A 19,951-nucleotide genomic window follows, 5' to 3' on the forward strand; every position below is an offset into this window, starting at 1 on the left:
CACATAATCAGCTACTACTTTATGTTCTTGATTCAAGAAGAAAGAGTCAGCCACGTCTTATATTCAGTGCATTAGAAGCAATTAATTAGAAACCAAATGCTTTCTCCTTATTTGAAAAGTAACAAAAAATCAAGAAATAACATATTTCAACTAATTAATATTTTCAAATACCACCAAAATAACACAGTACAAGTACAGTGCTATCACATTTTAAACGCCCCATCTGTAATTAACATGAGGCAATTTCTCATTGAGGATTTACACAATACCTACCTCCATGTCAGTGTCTCAGCTGGTGGACTTAATCACCAGCTGGTTTAAACGTTTTTGAATTGATGACTTTGATCTAGGGAAGTATTTAGACCTTAATCTTTTTTCTACAAATGCTTTTTTCAAAATGAAAGAAAAATTTCACTTCTCTAAACTCAGTTTCGGTTTTCATTGAGTATTTAATTTCATCTTCACTGTCGTTTAAAAATGCAAGGAAGAATTTGATAGAGGTGACAAACAAACTCATTTAATTAAATTTACCCATACTCACCCATGAATAAATGAGTGTGGGTATCTTAAGTTTTTGCATATTAGTATAAATTAGTTACCCAATAATACTCATTTAATAAATGGATATTATTGGGTAACCCATCAAATTCAATTAACCCATTTAGAATTGTCTTTTTCCAAATCTCCTCTCTTCCCCAACCCAGTTTTTTTTTCTCAAATTTTTCATTTTGTCATGATGTTAAATACTACTTTTGCTTCATTATTATTATTATTATTATTATTTGTTAGTTTTATCTTATCATTTTATTTGCTCTTAGTTTGTTAATTTGCTCATTTTTCAACATTACCAATTTATGACAAATTTTAACCTCTTTTCCTACCTTTCAAAATGAAATTTTAAATTTACACACGAAAAAAATGCTAGAGGTTCAAAATTTTTTGATTAAGTTTCTATGTTAACTTTTATATTGCTTAGTTCAAAATTTTATATTCTTATTATTCAATTATCAAATAGTATGTAATTTTGCAACACAGAGTACGGACAAAAAAAAATTAGTAATTAGGCTCATTGAGTAGTATACGTAAATATTTAAAACTAATGATGGGTGCAAAGGGTGGGATAAATTGATAATTTAGTTTGCAAAAATGAATTTAAATGAGTTTACAAAAAGTTAAAATAAATGGGTTATAAATGGATAATTGAGTTACCCAATTCATTTTTTAACTTATCCATTTATACCCACTTAATTATATGGGTATAAATGGATTGACTCACTTATATTTATTACCTATTTTAATCAATCCAAACTCGTCCAAATCATCCATTTTGACACCTCTAGAATTTGCAAAAGAATGATTGGTTCTAACAAAATCTACACGTTCTTTTCCGTAAATCTCAATACTTAGTACTGACCTTCGAGATCCCTTAAAAGTATTATACATATTCTTTCTGGAATAGACGGAATCAACGTTATTAATTCAAACATTTGTTAAGAGTTCAGTTGACACTTGGGCGTAGAAACTATCATCCATTTGGACGTGGGTGGGTATACCAGTTCAAGTCTCCATCCTTTCGAGTTAAATGAGGAACTTAACGAACAAACTTCCTTTGACAATACAAGATGTTGCTACAATAAGATGAAACTAAAAATTATGCTTGATTTCGGCTGAGGCCGTCTTGCCAAACAAGAAGGAGATAGTTTGCCTTTGCCACCAAAGAACTCGAGCTCACGAAGGAAACCATCATGATTTAGAAGTTAAGCTAAATCCTGGACAGTTAATGTAGCTTCCCAACTAATACATTGACGTTGGTGCAATTTCTGCCTATATATGAGCATCTGGTATTCCATCACTTTTACCACGTCTTTTTCTATCTCTCTTAAGCATTTGTGAGAAGAATCAATACTACGTCATGTCCAACGTACCTATCTAACGAATGACTGAACAATATCAAAAGAAATCAAACAATAACTCACACAAATATGCGAACAACAATCTCGTTTGGATTGTTATTTTTTACAGTTTTTATATAAAAAATGTATTGTAGCAATTTGATGTATGCGAAATAAAAAAAAATGATTGAAAAATGTGTTTACGAAAAATGTAAGAACTTTTTGAGTCATATCCAAAATATTTGTTTTAATTTTTTTTTTATTAGGGGAACTGTGAAATTTAAAATAAAACGAAGAGAGAATGAAAAATTGGAACTCAAAAAGTGTAATTCTTAATATTTCAACCTTAATCACTAATATATATATATATATATATATATATATATATTTTTTTTTTTTTTTTTTTTTGTCATCACTGGGGTATCCGGGTCTACACCCGACTAGTCCCACAGCGCCCCAGCAGAGCGGGCCCGACCGATGCTGAAGAATTTAACAGCTGGGTTGCTGCCTGGGATCAAACCCAGGTGGAACTCAGCTAAGGAGCCTCCTTCCACCAGCAGACCAACCCAGCGCGGGCAATCACTAATATATTTAGACCAATATAAATTTGACATCGATCTTATTTGATTAAACTTTCGAGTAACCCGTGTCCTTTTCTTTTCAACTAACTCAAAACTAGAGACTCGAGTTCGGAAAACATCAGTGTAGAAAATTCCCCAGTCCGTTAAGATAGGGTACATTCAACATAATTGTACCATTATAGCCTCCAAATCAATTGATTCCACATTAACATAAAATTTGTATAGCTATACTTTTCCCAAATATTATTTTAGTTACATCACAATTATAATTCCCGATCAATTGTTTATCTTCTCAACAACTATTTTATCTCACATATATCATATCACAAAAAATATTATAATAATTATTTCAAATAATCTCCTATCCAAACGCTCGAACCAGCTTCATATGCTTATTTACTGCAGAAGAAATAAACAGTTGTCATTTGAAACATAAAAATTAAACTTGCCATTTGTTAATAATCCAAAAGAAAAACTTTAATACAAAAAAAAAAATATTTCTGAATCAGAGATCAGATCAGATCTTCATCTTCCTAGTGAACACTTACCATATATTCTTCAAAAATAGTAAAATAATGTGAGTCCTGCAGTCAAGTCCCGTGTCAACAATATCAGCTGACGAATAGACCTGTGCATGACCGACGTGGCTCTTCATGGACCGGTGATAACTGACACCAAGATAGCACAGCAGATAATTGTGGTACTATTCCTACTGGCCGACAACTCGACAATCTCCCCCTGTTCCTGTGGACATCAATTTCTCCCTTCTCTCCGCCGTCCACGTGTCCTCTCCCGACGTCCTCGATCCCTCTTCCTTCCCTCGTACGGTCATGTCACGGCACAAACCATTCCCACGCTCGGCTACCAAATTACCGAGTTCCTCCCCTCCACTGCTCGCCTGTTTTGCATGCATTTCTCGAGCCTGTTTTGGTAAATTCACCAGGAGACGACAATCCACACTCTGTGAGGGGCCTCGATGCCAATTTGTGCCAATGCAGGTTATATCATCGTCGCGCATCGCACGTATCTTTTCTAAGCAAGTGAATTTAATTGGGGATGCGTGCGATTTTTTATTCTCGCTTTGGCGCAACGTGTGAAATTTATTTGTTGAAAACGCCATCTCAATAATCAAATAGAGTCAAGAACATTTAACGAATTGCTTAACAAATTGGAGTAATTTATTTGTTTTGAATGACGCATGATTTAGAACTGCCTGACAAATTTTATAGTTTAGGATTCTTAAAAAGTATCCTTCGTAAGATAGGGTTTAATCCATCTGAGTTTGGATCAACGTGATTTAAAATTTGTGAACAAAATTAGCCGAAAATTGAACCAAGTTATTCGATATTCGAATCGAATTTGATTCAATAAGAGTATTTTTTTTTTTATTTCTGTTTACTAACTATTCAATCTAAACTTGAATAACATTTTTGATTGGTCTGCTTTTAAATTTGATCATAACTTGACTCGATTAGTATACAAATTAAAAATTTGCAAGTAAAAATCATAAGATATTCAAATTTGAATTTAGTTTGACGCGATAAAAGTTTGTTCGAGTTTGTCTCAATAAATAATCAAACCAAACTTCAGTACAATTTTAAATTCATTAAAATAATCAAATAAATTCGAATAATACTAGAGCGTTTATTTTGAGAGATTAAACTCATTTATACTCCCATTTGTTATCAACAAATTATTTGAGTATATTATTAATTGTGGACAAATACAATAATAAATTTATGTAAAACTAGTGCAACTTTTAACATGTTGAGCTCTAATTCTAGAGTTTTGTAAGATGCCAAATAGGTCAGAAATATTGGAACATTTCTTTTCTTCTCGCTTTAAATGAAGTGACATTGGTACTTGACCGCCACACATGAATGACATGCTAGGGAAGAGGTATATTTGTCATTCTATATATTGTATTAATTTTTGTGATGCTATGAATGTGAAATAAAATAATAATTAAAAATTATATTTATAATTTAAATTAAATATATTTGATTTTTTTTTTTATGAAATGTGATATGTATGAATTACAGTACCAATTGTAAGCCATTTATGATCTCAAAAATAGGTTCTGCTGCTGCTCATAGTTACTAGAGTTCGAAAATGCCGAAAATTTTTTATTATTAGAAGATAGAGAGATATGCGAGGGGATATTTGTCAGAGTGATCAGTGCATGTGCAGCGGAGAGCCCAAATAGCCAAACACAACACCATCAACATCCATTCTTCGTCATAATAACCATAACCCTCCCAATGTTGAAAATCTTCCCCTCCTTCTCCCCCTCTCCCTTTCCCATCAGTAGTCGGCAAATGTGAATTGTGAGCCCTTTTTCTCTCCAGCAGCGAAAAACCCAGAATTAAAACCCCCATCTTCTCCTAACTAAATTCTAGAAATGCAAGATATACATGCTATTAGTGGAGGTGGAGGAGTAGCAGGCGGAGGAAACAGGTTGTTTGCCGGTGGCAGCGGCGGTGGAGATAGAAGATTAAGGCCACACCACAACCAGAACCACCATCAAGCTCTAAAGTGCCCTCGTTGCGATTCTTTGAACACCAAATTTTGCTACTACAACAACTATAATCTTTCCCAGCCTAGACACTTCTGCAAGAGCTGCAGACGCTACTGGACTAAAGGTGGCGTTCTGCGTAACGTTCCCGTCGGCGGCGGCTGCCGCAAAACCAAGCGCTCCAAGCCTAAACAGGCCGCTTCTGCCGACGTTGCAGTTGCCGGGGCTCCGGCTCCCGGGGAACGGAAGTCCAATTCTCATTCTAGTAGCGAGAGTTCGAGTCTCACCGCGACTACAACGGCTGCGAAGAAAACTCCCGGAGCTGGCACAACCGGTGAGGTTGCGTCGGCCACGGTGAATTCGTCGAGTTCGGGAGCTTCGAATTTGATGAATTTCACGGACTCGAGGTTCTTTCTGGCGCAGATGAATCCAAGTACTAGTTTTGAGCATCCTCAGCCGTTGATTAATCCTGCAGTTACATCGGAGGGTCAGATTTTCACGGATATGGGGAGCTTTACGAGTCTGATGACTTCATCTAACGATCCGGCTATGCTAGGATTTGCTAACGTGACGGCAACCGACATTTCGGGTTACCGGTTGCAACAGAGCCATCAGGGTGCGGTTCTAGACGATCAGAGCTCGAATCAGATGGCGGGGACTGCTGGTGGCGGCGGTGGTGATCACGAATTGAAGATGGATCAGATCAATTGTGGGTTTTTGGATCAGACGGCCCAGATTGGGTTCCCCGGGTTGCAGCAGAACAGAATAAGCAATGGTGGACTCCAGGGTCTCGATTGGCATATTAACGGCGGAGGAGGTGGGGGTGATGATGGAGGAGGGGAGCAGGGATTGTTTGATTTCTCAGGGACCGTCGATCAAGCTTATTGGGGTCAAAATCAGTGGGCTGATAATGATCAATCCCTGAATTTTCCTCCCTTAGTATAGTAATTTTAAGAATTTTTAACTCTGAAAATATATAATTACTACATAATTTGACCCCGAAAATAAAAATATGAAATCAACAAGGGAAATGGCATTTTGGTTGACTGCAGTTGCTATGTAAATTTGTTTTGCTTACTTTGTTGTTCTCACCTTTTGAATTTTTTTTTGTCTCTTGGGCTTATTATTTTACTGCCGTTTGGGATTTGGATTTGGATTAAGTCCTGTAATTTCCTTAAGCCACTAACTATAAGGTGGGTTTTTCTTTTTTCTTTTTTCTTTTTTTATTTTATTGTCTACTGGGGGTTGGAATATACATCTGAACCCTTCTTCCCTCATGGGTTTTGGCTTTCAATGTACTGGGGGATTATGTTACTGAAATATGGAGAAGATATATGGATATCAGGTTTCTCCTACTATTTTCCATTTTCTTCCCGTAATTAAAATTTCTTGTCATTATTTTTGTTGGTTTCTATTGTTAATTCACATGTTAATCTCGTTCCAATGCAAACAATCAAAGTTCTTAAGAGTTAGGTTATGTTCAAACTAATGGATGGTTTGGTTTTTTCGTTTTTAAAGTGTGTTGTTGAAGCAGTTGTTTTTTGGTTAAGTTGATGGTCTCCTCAAATGTAAAGGGAATTGGCTTAGCTCATATAAAAGCTTGTATGCAGCTTTTCCTTTTTTTTTTTTTTTTGAAAAAAAAATGAATGAAAGTGGAAGAGCCAGAGATCATTTGGTAGGCAGAAAATTAAATAATGGCTATGTTCGGTCCTGCTTCAGACTGGTGGTTTTTGTGTAGGGAGTGGGTAGCTGGGCTGGGCTACTTTGCCTGCAGCTGATTCTTGGGAGTTCATTTCTCCGCTGATTCTTAGGTTTAAGCAATACATTAGTACTAGTAATTAGCACTCTCATTAGTAGGCTTATGCAGTCCGAACAGATGGAAGAAACTCTGAATCTGTTTATTAGTCATCACGGTCACGTTTGGATTGCTTGTTTTCGTCGGAAAATATTGTCGTTTTTCGTGATCACATTTCCCTATCACTTTTTTTCCTCACATATATCAAATCGCTACAGTAATTTTTCCATGAAAAATGACGGAAAATGCAATCCAAACACAAAATATCCCGGTACTTATCTAGGACTAAAAAGATGAATTAAATTATTCGGCGGTGGAATCAAGTTTGGCTTGACAAGAGTGCTGAAGGATGAATCGGATTATTCAATAGTTGAATTCAATTTGACTTGATAAAAGCTCGTTCGAATTTGGTTCGTCAATCAATCAAATCAAATGAATAATATTTTGTGTTCGATGACATTTAAATTCAATAAAAATTTCGTTTGAATTCAATTTGATAAATGAACAAATCAAGTTTGAACAAAATTTTAAATTTATTAAAGTAATCAAATAAATTTTAAACACCCAATTGTTCGACTTGATTCCGCTTATTTATACAGCTAATTACATTGATAAACCATCATGGTTCGATGCGAGTTTAACAACAAAATATTTTTCTTTTTCGAGTGAGAAGATCAGGTATTACTCGAGGACATTTCTTTTTGTCCCACCAAATGAAGAAAAATTGCAAGGAATATGCCCTCCCAATTAAATGACTGCACTGCACAAATCGTTGTTTAGCAGTGGTACTTTTTTTTTTTTTTTTTTTTGAAATGTTTCAGCAGTGGTACTTGAATAAGTACTTTTTTTTTTTGAATAAGTACTTGAAAAATCTTGCAAACTTATAAAGAGTGAGAGGCCACAGGCACATGTAAAATGTAACGTCGTAGGGTAGGGTGGGGATTGGATATATTTGGGCTGAGGGCGGAGGCAGAGGGGCCGGCTATGTAATGCTAGCGTACGGAGGAGAGTAGGTAGCAACACTAGCATGGGAATGGGGAAGATAGAGGCATGTGGTCGGTTGGTGATTGCGGGACTCCTGAATAGACAACTCCCATGCGCCATTACGATTCCACGTGGCTTCATTTAGGATCCGAACAGTGAAGTCTCTTCTTTTATTTTGGATTTATATATACGATGTCAAATATCAGAATAATAATAGAATTAATCTTTTCTACGTTGTTGACAGTATATACATTATCAGTATTAGATGAATGATAGCTATACAAAATTTGAATTTAAAATTCAATTTCTGCATACATGTCACGAATCCAATGATGATAATATATACACTGTCAGTGTATATAAGATTTACTCATAATAGGACATGAATCTTTTCTACACTGATAGTACATACACTATAGGAGCTGGATGAATGATAGCTATCTAAAATTTAAATTTGAAATTTAATTTTTACACACATGTCATGAATCCAACGATGATAATGTATATATAAGATTTATTAATAATAATAATAAGAGGAGAAGTAGAGAGAAGTTTTTCGATTTTGATTCCTAATAAAGTAGGAGATCTTCTCCATGGAGCTAATTGGGCTTAATCCAAATGCAGCATGCAAGTGCAATTATAGAAATAGCTTAAGATTGCACAGCTTTTTTGGGAGTAGAGGCGAAATTTGACCTCTCCTAAATTCATATGTAGCAGAAAAATTACATCATCTTTACAATTTTCAATACACCTTTTTATCTTTCCAATATCTTTTTATCTCACATACATCACATCACAAAAAGTGCTACAGTAAAAATATTCCAAATAATCCCAAATAACCTACAATCCAAACAGACTATCAGGGACTACAGCTGGACTGGAACTGGGGTGTTATCCCCTCCCAATGGCCGTTGATATTCTGCTACAACCACAACAATTTTAATCTAAATGGACTGTAATATACATATGTATGTATATATCCTTTCTAACTCACAATAAAAGTGTTGATCATTTGGGAAATTTTACCCTTTGGGTGTGAAATGTTGCTATGACACCTAAAAGTCAAAAACACACTACTCTGCCAATAACGTCGGCCCCTCCTAAGTCCTAACTCTCTATGCGTGAAAACTGAAAAATAAGTTCTTTCGGGTGCATTTAGGAGAAGGTTCTGCTGTTGCTAAAAATAAATAATAACAATTTGCTCTTAAAGAAGAAAAAGGCGAGATTGATATCTTGTTTTTTAATAAGTGAAAGGTTTTAAATCTAGAAGTTTCTATTTATAATTTTTCTTATTTTATCATCTAATTTAATCCTCTCCCAAGATTTATACCTTTATGTTAATGAGCTAGCAATTTTTGCCTTTTTTCAAAGAAAAGGAATGATGTTAATGGAAATTTTTTAATAAAAAAATGGAATGATTTTAATGGATTTTTTAAAGAAAAAGGAATGATTTTTGTTTCAAATAAGAAAAAGAAAAAGGAACGATTTTAATGGAATTTTCTGTGTCGATGGTCACGTGAGTTCCGTGATCAATTGGGTAGGCCCAGGGACGGCCTGTCGTCTGCACACATCGCTGAATCAGCATATAGCTCGTACATATAGTGAAGAGCAACTGGCAAAAACAATGGATTAGAGTTGCACTCCTCTTTATTTCTCTCAAATTATTTTATTCACTTTTTTTTAATAATTAAAATAGTCCGTGTTCTGTTGTTGATTAGTAAATCAACATGCTAGAACATGAAATTCAAATGAGAATACTTGATTTGCACAAAATAAACGGGGTAACATTTAGTCAATTTATTTTTGTATTTTGTGTATAACTAAATTAACCAACACATTGTATAGAACAAATTTCTCAAATTAAATATAAAAGGAGAACGGTACAAAATAACTAACACATCAATTCCTCAATAAAGATCCTGTGTTTAAGTTCCGCTATTGTGTAAAATAGGCAGTTTGTAAAAATTTGCATAAGCAATTTGTGATTTCGGAAAGATGTCCATCGATGAGTAAGATTGCAAACAAATTGAATCGAGTCGAGTCTCAATTTAATTTTTATCAATCTCGAGCTCGACGAGTTTTGAATGTAAAACTCGAGTTCGAATTCAATTCAAATTCGAGTTAAATCGAATTCGAATTTTAAAAATAAAAAATAAATATTTAATTTAAAATAATAAATTTTAAAAATTAATAAAATATTTAAAATATATTATTTTATTAGTAAAATATGCATATATAAAATCGAATCCACTTGTAAACTAGTATCATTAAGATGCTGTTTGGCACTCGAGTTTTTTGTCAAGTTTGTCTGTTACAAGTTTTTTAAAAATTTTAGTTACAGTAATCTCAAAAAAAATTTTAAACTATACTCTTCAAAATATTCAAAAATTTACATATTTCAAAATTTTTTTTAAAAATTTCTATAGTAAATTACAGTAAAGTCTTGGATTGCTTGTTTTCGTCGGAAAATATTATCGTTTTCCGTGGTCACATTTTCCTATCACCTTTTTCCCTCACATATATCAAATCATTACAGTAATTTTTCCATGAAAAATGACAGAAAATGCAATCCAAACACAACCTAAGATAAATATTCACTTGCCAAACGGACTTAAGTTTAAGTTGGAATTTTGAGTCGAGCTGTTTGCGATCCGCACGACTCATGTGATGTGCAGCTCTGCTGTTGATGAGCACAATGGAAATCTTTATCGCAGGAGAAAGAATTAAAAAAAGCGATAGTAAATAGTCGTCTATCCACAACAGGTAGCTTTATACAGTGGGAAAACTGCAGTGTGGTTGGGGGAGGGGGGGGACTTGGAGATAGGGAAGGAATGAGCAGGGCGGGAGGGGTAGTTTGATGGTGATGTGATGTGTGCGAACTTAAAATGATGGATGACGTGCGGTGCAATTGTAGTGCAGGGGAAGTGGGGGGATTCTGATGGTCTAGTCGTCTAGAGACTTATGCGTGAGTGGAGACTGGAGAGTGGGACCAGCTTGTATTGGTTGGAAGTTACTGGCTCATGTAGGTCTATAGACTTCTGCTGCATGTGCACAAGTGGGTCTCTTTCTTGACATAGACTGCAGAGAGAGAGAGAGAGAGACCGGCCCACCCCCCCCCCCCCCCAAACAGCAAAAACTCTTGCTCCTGCGTTTGTTATGTTGCAGTTCTATATTTACTGCTGATAAGGACGCAACCTGCGTTTGTATCTGCTTAATTTAAGAAAAATTATGATTATTTTTTACATGAAATGAGTCGGTACGCATAAAACATTCATAACGAATTTATGCATTGGATTCCATTTACCTCATGGTTGGGAACTAATGCTTTGATCTTTTAAATGTTTTTGAATAAAATTTTAACGAATTTGGTAGTTACAAATAATATTTGTTTTGTGAGTAATTACAGGCGAAGAGAGTTTCATAGTACCTTTCGAGTACCGTACAGTAACGTATTAATTTACTGTTGGATGCATAAAAGGAAATATCAGCCTTTTCGTGATTTTTAGAATTTAAATTATTAAATGATGTGACGGGAATTTATTGAATTATAACCGCAAGCAGGATACTCAAAAGAAATACTACTGGTAGAACTTCCTGATAGTTGAATGTAGTTATCTGTTTGGATTGTAAGTTATTTGGGATTATTTGGGATATTTTTACTGTAGCACTTTTTGTGATGTGATGTATGTGAGATAAAAAGATATTGGGAAGATAAAAAGGTGTATTGGAAATTGTAAAGATGATGTAAGCAAATAAAATTGGGAAAATATGAAGCAATCCAAACAAATTAAATTATTGGCCGGTAACATAGGCAACGTATGATCGGATATTAAACGTTGTTAATTAAGTGATTATAAGGATAAAGTTGAAAAAATTGTCCCAAAAAAGAGGGTTAAAGCTAAAAAATGAAAAAAAAAAAAAAAAGAAGCTTACTCCATACTAAAGTTTGGAAAAAAAACTCAATGCTGTCCAATCAAGGGAACGGTGTAGGATGGTCCACTCTCCGCTCAAGTTTTAACGTCACATAGAAGATGGAGGCGGAATTGCTTAGCAATTTAATAGAGTGTGACTTCGTAATTGAAGTTGGTTATTACTATACAGGTTCTTAATTTTAAATCCGTCATTAGAACAATTTGGACTTTTGGAATCAACAATAAAAGTGATTTTCTCGTAAAAGAGAAATTAATGATTGTCTCAAACGGTCAAATTTTGGTGCCTAGGTTTTACAAAGTTAACTTTAAATTGTAAATTAAGGATATCTCTAGAGCCAACATTTGATATGAAATACTACTTAGGGGTGCAATCAAGTCAAGCCGCTCGGGAGTAGCTTGCGAGCGGCATGGTAAAAAGCTTGGCTCGAGCTCGGTCAAATCGAGTTCGAGCTACTTGTTACATTCAACGAGTCGAGTTCGAGCTCCAAAAATAAAAATACTCGAGTGCTCGACGAGTTTAATCGAGTTTTTATATTATATATTTTGAGAAAAAAAATTATAAGTTTATTTTAAAACTCAAGCTCGAGTTCGAGTAGATCGGGATTGATATTTATTCGAGCTCGAGTCCAAATTTTTTTACTCGTTAGAGCTAGAGCTGGAGCTCGAGTAGCACTAATTCTGATCGAGTTCGAGCTCGAGTATGGTGCTGCTCGAGCTCGACTCGGCTCGATAGTACCTCTAATATTACTAAACTCAATTACTTGCTGTCATTAGTTTTTGGGTCTTTTTTTTTTTTGTAATTGAGGGCTATCCTATAGAGATACTCAAATTTAATTTAAACTTAATTGTTTCTTCCAGTTAAAACTATTTGTTTTCTCAAGCAATTATTTCTTTCTCCTTCTTCTTCTTTTTATAATCAAATCAATAATAAATATAACTTACAACATTATAATGAATAATTCACAAATAATAGGATGAGTACTAATATATAATTAAACTAAAAATAGATCTTATATATGCCAACAGTATATACACTTTCATCATCGCGGGACTCAAAAACTCTAATTCATATTGCCTCAACCTTGGTTGTTTTATCACTTCAACCAAAGAAAGACGTTGGCTAACTTGGGCCGACGTAGACTTGGGCCTTGAATTTGGTGGTCTCCAGCTTCTGTGGAGATTAAGAAATAAAAAATCGACGCACATTGCATAACTGGCAAAAGAGATAAATTATTATTGAGCCCAATATGATATAAAAGCTCAAAACCCTAAACCAACGAAACCTGCAGTAGCGTTTTATCTTTTCGCACCGTCTATTCAGATCTCAGCTTGCCCAACTCTCCCTCCGGCAACCCAGTAAGCTTCTTTTTCAAATACACAGCTCATGTATAAATCGCTAATTATGAATGTTGCACATGTTTTTATAGTTTTGAACGAAGATTCGAACAATAGATTGGATAAATAAACAAATTATATGTCAGCTTTTTTTTTTACGGTTGAATTTGTCTGATATCATTCGTAATTCATGATTTTACTGAGTATTTTATGTGGTAATATTGGGATTTTTAGTTGGAATAATTAATATGTATCGTGGATTTCTGATAAAAAAATGGGCAAATATTTCGAGAAAGTAAGGTAAAGTCTGTAAAAAAGATGGATAATTCTGTTTTTATTTTAGTTAGAATCCTCGAATTTGGATTTCCAGCAGTAGCACAGTTTTTGGTCGAGGGATATTTGTTTACAAAGATGCTAAATTAGGAATTATTAGCAGTGGTGTTTCATCGGATGTCTGCTAGTGGGATTTGCTCGTAGCTTTAGCTGAAATAGTTGTCAGAATAGCAAGATGCAAATCGAAGGAAGAAGTGATAAGAGTTTCACGATATTCATCAATGGGCAAAGTATTTTGAATTGATGTTATACTTCTGTTCACAACCATTTATTGGGGAAAAAAAAAGCTCAAAATTCCAATTTTTCCCAAATTGAATTGTAATTTTCTCTCGCTTGAGCTACCTAATATTTCTTGTTTCATCCTTGGTAATCAAATGTCCTACCTAGATGCCCTTCTCTTTTGTTGATGTAATCATGTTTGGGAATTTCAAAGGAAAAAAATGTTAAATCTGTGCTTTTGGTTGCTTCCAGAGAGATCTACATTGAATTCTACCAATGGCTGTCGCATTCTACAACCTAACGTCAGAATCTGGCCTTAAGAAGCTTGATGAGTACCTTCTGACACGTAGTTATATCACAGGGTAAGTTGTTCTCTAGCTGCATGTAGAGCAGTCTTTATTTGACTCTGGCTAATGTCTCCGAGTTGTCGCCTTAGGTACCAGGCTTCTAAGGATGATATTACTGTGTATTCTGCTCTTTCAAAACCACCCTCATCTGAATTTGTGAATGTATCTCGGTGGTTCAAACACATTGATGCACTTTTAAGAATTTCGTAAGTTCTAATTGCTTCTTAGTATTGATTATGTACCCTTAACTTGGATATTTCTTTTTGGACTAATGTTGTTTGTCATTTATCATAGTTTAAGTTTCCTTTAAACATTCTGCAACCTGTTATTTTGCAGTGGTATATCTGGGGAAGGTTGCGGTGTCACTATTGAAGGATTTGCTGCAGCCACAGAGGAAGCTGTTGTTACTCCTCCTGCTGCTGATACAAAGGTGTATTAGGAATTTAATTCGTGTGTTGAGTTCAATATTAGTTCCTGTTTCTTTTTGTTTCTTGATCTTCTCCTTATTTATCATGTTCAAAAGTTTTTTATGACAACGAATAACCAAGAAAATGTGGACTGTGAATTGCCTCTTCCATGGATATGATACAAATGCACTGAAATCAAAAATTGATTCACAGGCAGCAGCTGCTGTGGATGATGACGATGATGATGTAGATCTATTTGGTGAAGAAACTGAAGAGGAAAAGAAGGCTGCCGAAGAACGTGCTGCTGCTGTAAAGGCATCTGCCAAAAAGAAAGAGTGTGAGTGTGACTATTCCCCTTGATATATGTGGCTAGGCCATCATCTAAGAGATTGAACCAGGACATGCTTTTATCTAGTTTGTGTGTTATGTTTTTGCTGTGTTTTTGAATGCTAGTTTTCACTGGTGTGGATTAGACTGCAAGAAGTTTGTCCACAAGGTCTTATTGCAGCTGGCGGTGTTTTTTTGGTGTGATGACCTATTTGATTAATCCTTGATCTTGTTTTCCTGTTCCAATTTTAATGGTTCATTCCCTTGTTGTCTTTTCAGCGGGGAAGTCTTCAGTTTTGATGGATGTCAAGCCATGGGATGATGAGACTGACATGAAAAAGCTTGAGGAAGCTGTCCGAAATGTTAAAATGGAGGGATTGCTTTGGGGAGCTTGTATGATTCTCTTCCCATCTTTTTTGGACTTTGTTTTTATACTGAATATAGCACAGACTTTTGGAACTGGTATCTTATTAATTGTGAGTTACGCTTACTGGTACTTAAATAAGGACCTCCTCTAAATCCCAACTTCTGTCTAGTGTTTTGAAGTTTACTTTTTCTATCCTTTTGTGTTCTGTGGGTGCCACTGTTTTGATAAAGGCAAGTATAATGTCAAGTATAATGATTCCGTCTGACTTCTACCTTTTCTGACTTGTAGCCAAGCTGGTACCTGTTGGATATGGCATAAAAAAATTACAAATCATGCTTACCATTGTGGATGACCTGGTGTCGGTTGATGATCTTATTGAGAACTATCTTACAGTTGAACCATGTGATGAGTTTATCCAGAGCTGTGATATTGTGGCTTTCAACAAGATATGTGAGTTCTGCTTCTGATACTGCTCTTATTTATTTATTTATTTTTGGTGGTGGTGGTTGTTATTGTAGAATCTAGAATGTTTTATTGATTGACATTATATTGAAGTGCATTTGTTTGCTGCTATTCTCCTTTGACTAAAGCTAATGGCAATATGCTGTATTCTTCTCACAGAAATGTCTGAATCTTCTCGGCACGAAAACAGTTATTGGAGGCGTAGCAGGCAGGAAGTTCCTATTGTTTGTATTCTGCTAAATTATGGTAGTTTGTGACTTTTTGACATTGTCTAGCTTAAAGAATTTTGGGTTATTTTTGTTGTCAAAGACTACAGTCTAGATATGCTGTCACCTTTGAATTGAAATTTTAAAACTTTGCTTTATAAGATTACAAAAAAATATTTGTTTTGTTTTGAAATATCGGTTTAGTCTGCTGTGTCCTTTTTTTCCTTCCCCATCTGCACGGATCAGCCTCATGAATTATCGGTTTACAAGCCCAGTGCCTTTCAGCTGGTGTCTATTTGCTGGGCGCAAATGAACCTTCGGATGTTTCCCAAGAAAGTAAAATCATACTCTGGATAATTTGCTCTCTTCTGACTCTTGCCTCTCTAAAGATTGTGTTGATTGTGAAGAGCTTCCAAGGAGGGGAATTTGGATCTTTACTCCCAACTATTCTATTTAATCGAATTTGTTGGATCTTTACAGAAATTGCTAAACGGTTCGTAATTCATATAAACATGATTGCCTAATGGTACAACTAATTGTCAATGGCTAAATCGTGGGTTAAACAAATCTTAACGACATGCTCAGTTATCGTATTCAGCAACAAATATTCAGTAAATTAGAGGGGACTGTGTTCTTTTGAAGATATATGAACTTCTAAATTAGTGTATTGGGGGACCAGAATAAGTAATGAAATTTCGAAGTAGTGAAGATCTAAATGAACCCTTTTTTTTGGGAACCGGAACTTCACGGGCCTTCAATGTCTGGATTTGAAGAAAATCAGTTGACGAGTTGCATGATCAGCCTTAGATTTGATGAAGAAAATCGGTATATATTGCCTCAGTGGGTATACTATAAAAGTGACAAAAAAAATTATAAAAATATGTGGCCTTTCACACTTGACAGGGTATATTAAGTTGATATCTGGATGATGTAGTATTTGGTAAAGATTTTACAGGACGAGATTTACAACACTCTAAAAATTCGAACATGTAAAACACATCCTCCAACATCCCCGCCTTTTGGGCTTTCTGTCAACTTCTGCCATTCTTATGGGACTTTCGTTCCATTCTGTTGCTAATCTGGTCAACCAACATTGATTCAATACAGATATCGTTAGTGATGCATATAATAAAATGTACATTCTACATTAATGGCATGAAATTTTCTGAGATTGGTTTGAGTCAGCAGCACAGCGAACGAGAGTTTTCTGGAGTTCAAGAGGGAAGAAGAAGAAGAAGAAGAAGAAGAAGAAGAGAAGATGGAACTTACGTGGGAAATGCAAAAGATCTTGTGCTCGCTGTGCTATTCGAGCGGAGGGAGATGTTGTCAGAAAATGGTATCAACCCAGAGAACGTTAATCGACCAGAGGCAGTGCTTGCTGCAGAGAAGCTAGAGCTTCCAAGTTCTCGATGATGCCCTGCGGTATTTTCATTTTGACGTGATGATGATGATGATGCTAATAATGGTACTTTTGACATGCAATCCGCCGCCTCGCAGGTGCTTTCGGTGCGTTTGTCTTCGGAGGTGCTTTCGTCCGTAATTGGTTGTGAACCAGAGTCATCTGTTATTCTTTGGGCTCCCAACTCAACCTCTGATCTTAGATCTACTCCATTGCAGTTTCTGCAATCTGCTTCCTTGCCAGCTGACCAAGTGTCCGCTATCATTGTTTCCGTCTTTGGATGCTCCTGAAAACCATTCCATGCAAATCAGGTATATTCTTGGTGATCATGATAGTCTGTAATTTATGACAGCCACTTTTAACCTGCATTGTCTCGTAGAAGTACTGGTATAAAAATGTTGGTGAACAAGATTGAGATTGATCGTCAAAGTTTGATTGTCATAGAACTAATTAACCTGATAAATAGTATGGCAATGTGAAAATAGCTGACAACATTACTAGAGACTGAGCAATGGAATTCCATTTTAAAAATCGAATCGAACAGGGAAACAACAAATTTGCCCATATAGACAATGATAAAGACCTTTGGGAACTGGAGGTGTTACAGCAGAGTATTGATGTAGAATTTGTACCTGATGATTCTGTTGTTGATCTAGTCTAAGATCTTCGCAATTAAACAAGTGAGAAAGAGAGGGACCGGTGATCTGCTCAGTATTACTCAAATTTCGTATATCTGATAATTCCTTCTCTGAAGAAGAACAAGCCTCTGTTGAAATATGAGCAGAAACTGTTTTATCTTCCATCAGCAGCTTCTTTTCAGCATCACAAAGCTTGGCATCATCATGAATGCAATCATGGTTAGAGAAAGATTCTTCTGCCCCAGTTGAAATGCTAGTATATAACAACATTTCTTCAGAAACCTCTCTGCTGTTTCTGGCCAGCTCATACTTCAACAGGTTGGATATATTATTGTGGTCCAACTCACAGTTTTCCACACAACATTTGTCATGACAAGGCACTTCCCCATCTATACACAAATCCTTGAAGATCTGGCAACCATGTTCTTTTAGGAAAACAACCACTTCTGGTACTTCGCACTCCATACATCTCAAATCTCCATACTCAGGATCTCTGCTTTCCAATTGCATATAGTAGTGTGAATTTGTAAGTTCCTCAAATCCCAAATCTGCTGCTGCCTGAAAAGTCACAAATTTAAAGGCGAATGATTTGGTTGGCTCAACATCTACAGTTGGCAAGAAAAGGAAGGCCTTTGCCCACTGGACCTGATCTTTTATGCATCAAGTAGTTTGCATGACAATAACAGGTTTGCTTTTTTCTTTACTAGTCTTTAAATCAGATTAATTTTATTAAGCTTACTTTTCTCATCTTTGAAAGCTACAAGAAAGCTCAATTCCTCCAAGTCAAAATATTACGTTGCAGATCTACATTGAGTGCTTAAGTAAGATTTGAAATTTACATGTTGCTTTCTACAGAAATGTAAGAAATTCCTTGTAGAAATCAAAGTGTGAATCTCAGAAAAATATCAAGCACTTATGACAGCTCATCCCTTGCGTATTGCAGATGAGGGCTGCAAAAGTTTGAAGGTTCACAGCTACTGACATTGATAAAAACATCTATGGGACAACCTTTCTGGAAGGAAGATAAGAGTGTCAAAAGTGTCAAAAACCTTCCCGCTGGAAATCAAGTACTAATTGACTTTCGTTTTCATCAATTTCTTTTTCAGGAATTCAGAGGGCTCTATTCACCTAAGCAGAACTATAACAATCACGTTAGGCCTAATCAGACAGTCAAGAGGACTGATTTCATTTTCACATGTCTGTCCTCCATATCTTGCCACGCATCCTTAATCCTTTGTGAAGATAGTCTGTGATAAATAATAAACCAGTCATCTCCCCATTTCTATTTCTCTGCTGTGAAATCCTGCATATGATCTATCTAAGTGATTTTTTAAGTGGTGATGTTGATTAGTGCAAACTCCGAATCTCTTTTCTCAACACAATGTTCTTGAAAACAGCTGGTAGAAAGTCAAATCAGAAGGGTATCGATGTAGAAATCACAGATTTAACGACCCTTTTTTTCCTTCTTTTCATAGAGCAGATGCACATATATTCTGATCATAGTCAAACAGGCACAAGAAGAACAACAGCAGAAATGGGCTTTGTACTCGAAGAACTTCGCAAGACAACAGCTTTATTAGAGAACTCACAAAGTAGAGATCACAGGAATACATGCAGATAGATGGAGAAAGATCAAATGAATAAAAGCCTGTCAGTTCAAGGTGCTTTTTACTTACTATTTACGAGGTCTGCGATGAATTTCTTTCTGAGAGAAACCACTTAGTATGTGCTGAGCTCGACCAAGTGCAGCTTGTGTACTATTCTGGGAGCTAGGAATACAAATAAAGTTAGCACTCTAGGAGTTATCACCCGCAAAATTCCACCGGACCACTGGTATACTTTGTTGTTACTGGCAAAAATCGTCATCCATCCACCTTTTTAACCTCTAAAAGGTGTGGGAAAAGGTGAGGAATCGCTCAAGTACCAGCAAGTAGAAAGTTGATATAAAGGTGAAAATTAGCAAAAATAAAAGCTTTAAAGGGGGGGAGAATACAATGCAAAAGCAACAAAAGTAGCTCAGACTATCAATGGTCGGCTATCCATTACAGTAATAAAACTTTAGGCAAATAAAACCATCAAAGGGAAACTCATGGGGCACCCAAACCACCCCAAGTACAAAAGAAGGAGAAGAAAGAATTGGAAGGAAATGGAGGAATTCTTTGTTGACAGGTCTCAGCTGTCGCCATTGTCTCATCATTTAAGAAGTCATGAC

At 35.7% G+C, this 19,951-nt stretch overlaps 3 protein-coding genes across 3 annotated transcripts; 2 read left to right on the forward strand and 1 right to left on the reverse strand.

Annotated features, from left to right (window-relative positions):
- The first annotated feature begins 4,630 nt into the window (after positions 1-4,630).
- On the forward strand, positions 4,631-6,353 carry LOC113767510 (dof zinc finger protein DOF5.4-like). Its single transcript, XM_027311627.1, has one exon. It carries the CDS (start codon positions 4,875-4,877, stop codon positions 5,931-5,933), a length of 1,059 nt encoding a protein of 352 aa, XP_027167428.1. The 5' UTR covers positions 4,631-4,874; the 3' UTR covers positions 5,934-6,353.
- A 6,595-nt stretch (positions 6,354-12,948) lies between these two features.
- LOC113767514 (elongation factor 1-delta-like) lies at positions 12,949-15,878 on the forward strand. Its single transcript, XM_027311632.1, has 8 exons — positions 12,949-13,055; positions 13,839-13,948; positions 14,023-14,139; positions 14,270-14,363; positions 14,554-14,677; positions 14,947-15,060; positions 15,323-15,484; positions 15,656-15,878. Coding segments are annotated over exons 2-8 (699 nt in total). The 5' UTR covers positions 12,949-13,055; positions 13,839-13,862; the 3' UTR covers positions 15,658-15,878.
- A 657-nt stretch (positions 15,879-16,535) lies between these two features.
- LOC113768958 lies at positions 16,536-19,488 on the reverse strand. The gene is made up of 4 exons (XM_027313456.1): positions 19,416-19,488; positions 17,734-18,297; positions 16,972-17,387; positions 16,536-16,781 (listed from the first exon to the last, which is right to left on the reverse strand). Exons 2-4 carry the CDS (start codon positions 18,247-18,249, stop codon positions 16,676-16,678), a joined length of 1,038 nt encoding a protein of 345 aa, XP_027169257.1. The 5' UTR covers positions 18,250-18,297; positions 19,416-19,488; the 3' UTR covers positions 16,536-16,675.
- Between the last annotated feature and the right edge of the window lie 463 nt (positions 19,489-19,951).

Source organism: Coffea eugenioides, chromosome 4, assembly GCF_003713205.1.
Source record: "Coffea eugenioides isolate CCC68of chromosome 4, Ceug_1.0, whole genome shotgun sequence".
NCBI classification, from domain to species: domain Eukaryota; kingdom Viridiplantae; phylum Streptophyta; class Magnoliopsida; order Gentianales; family Rubiaceae; genus Coffea; species Coffea eugenioides.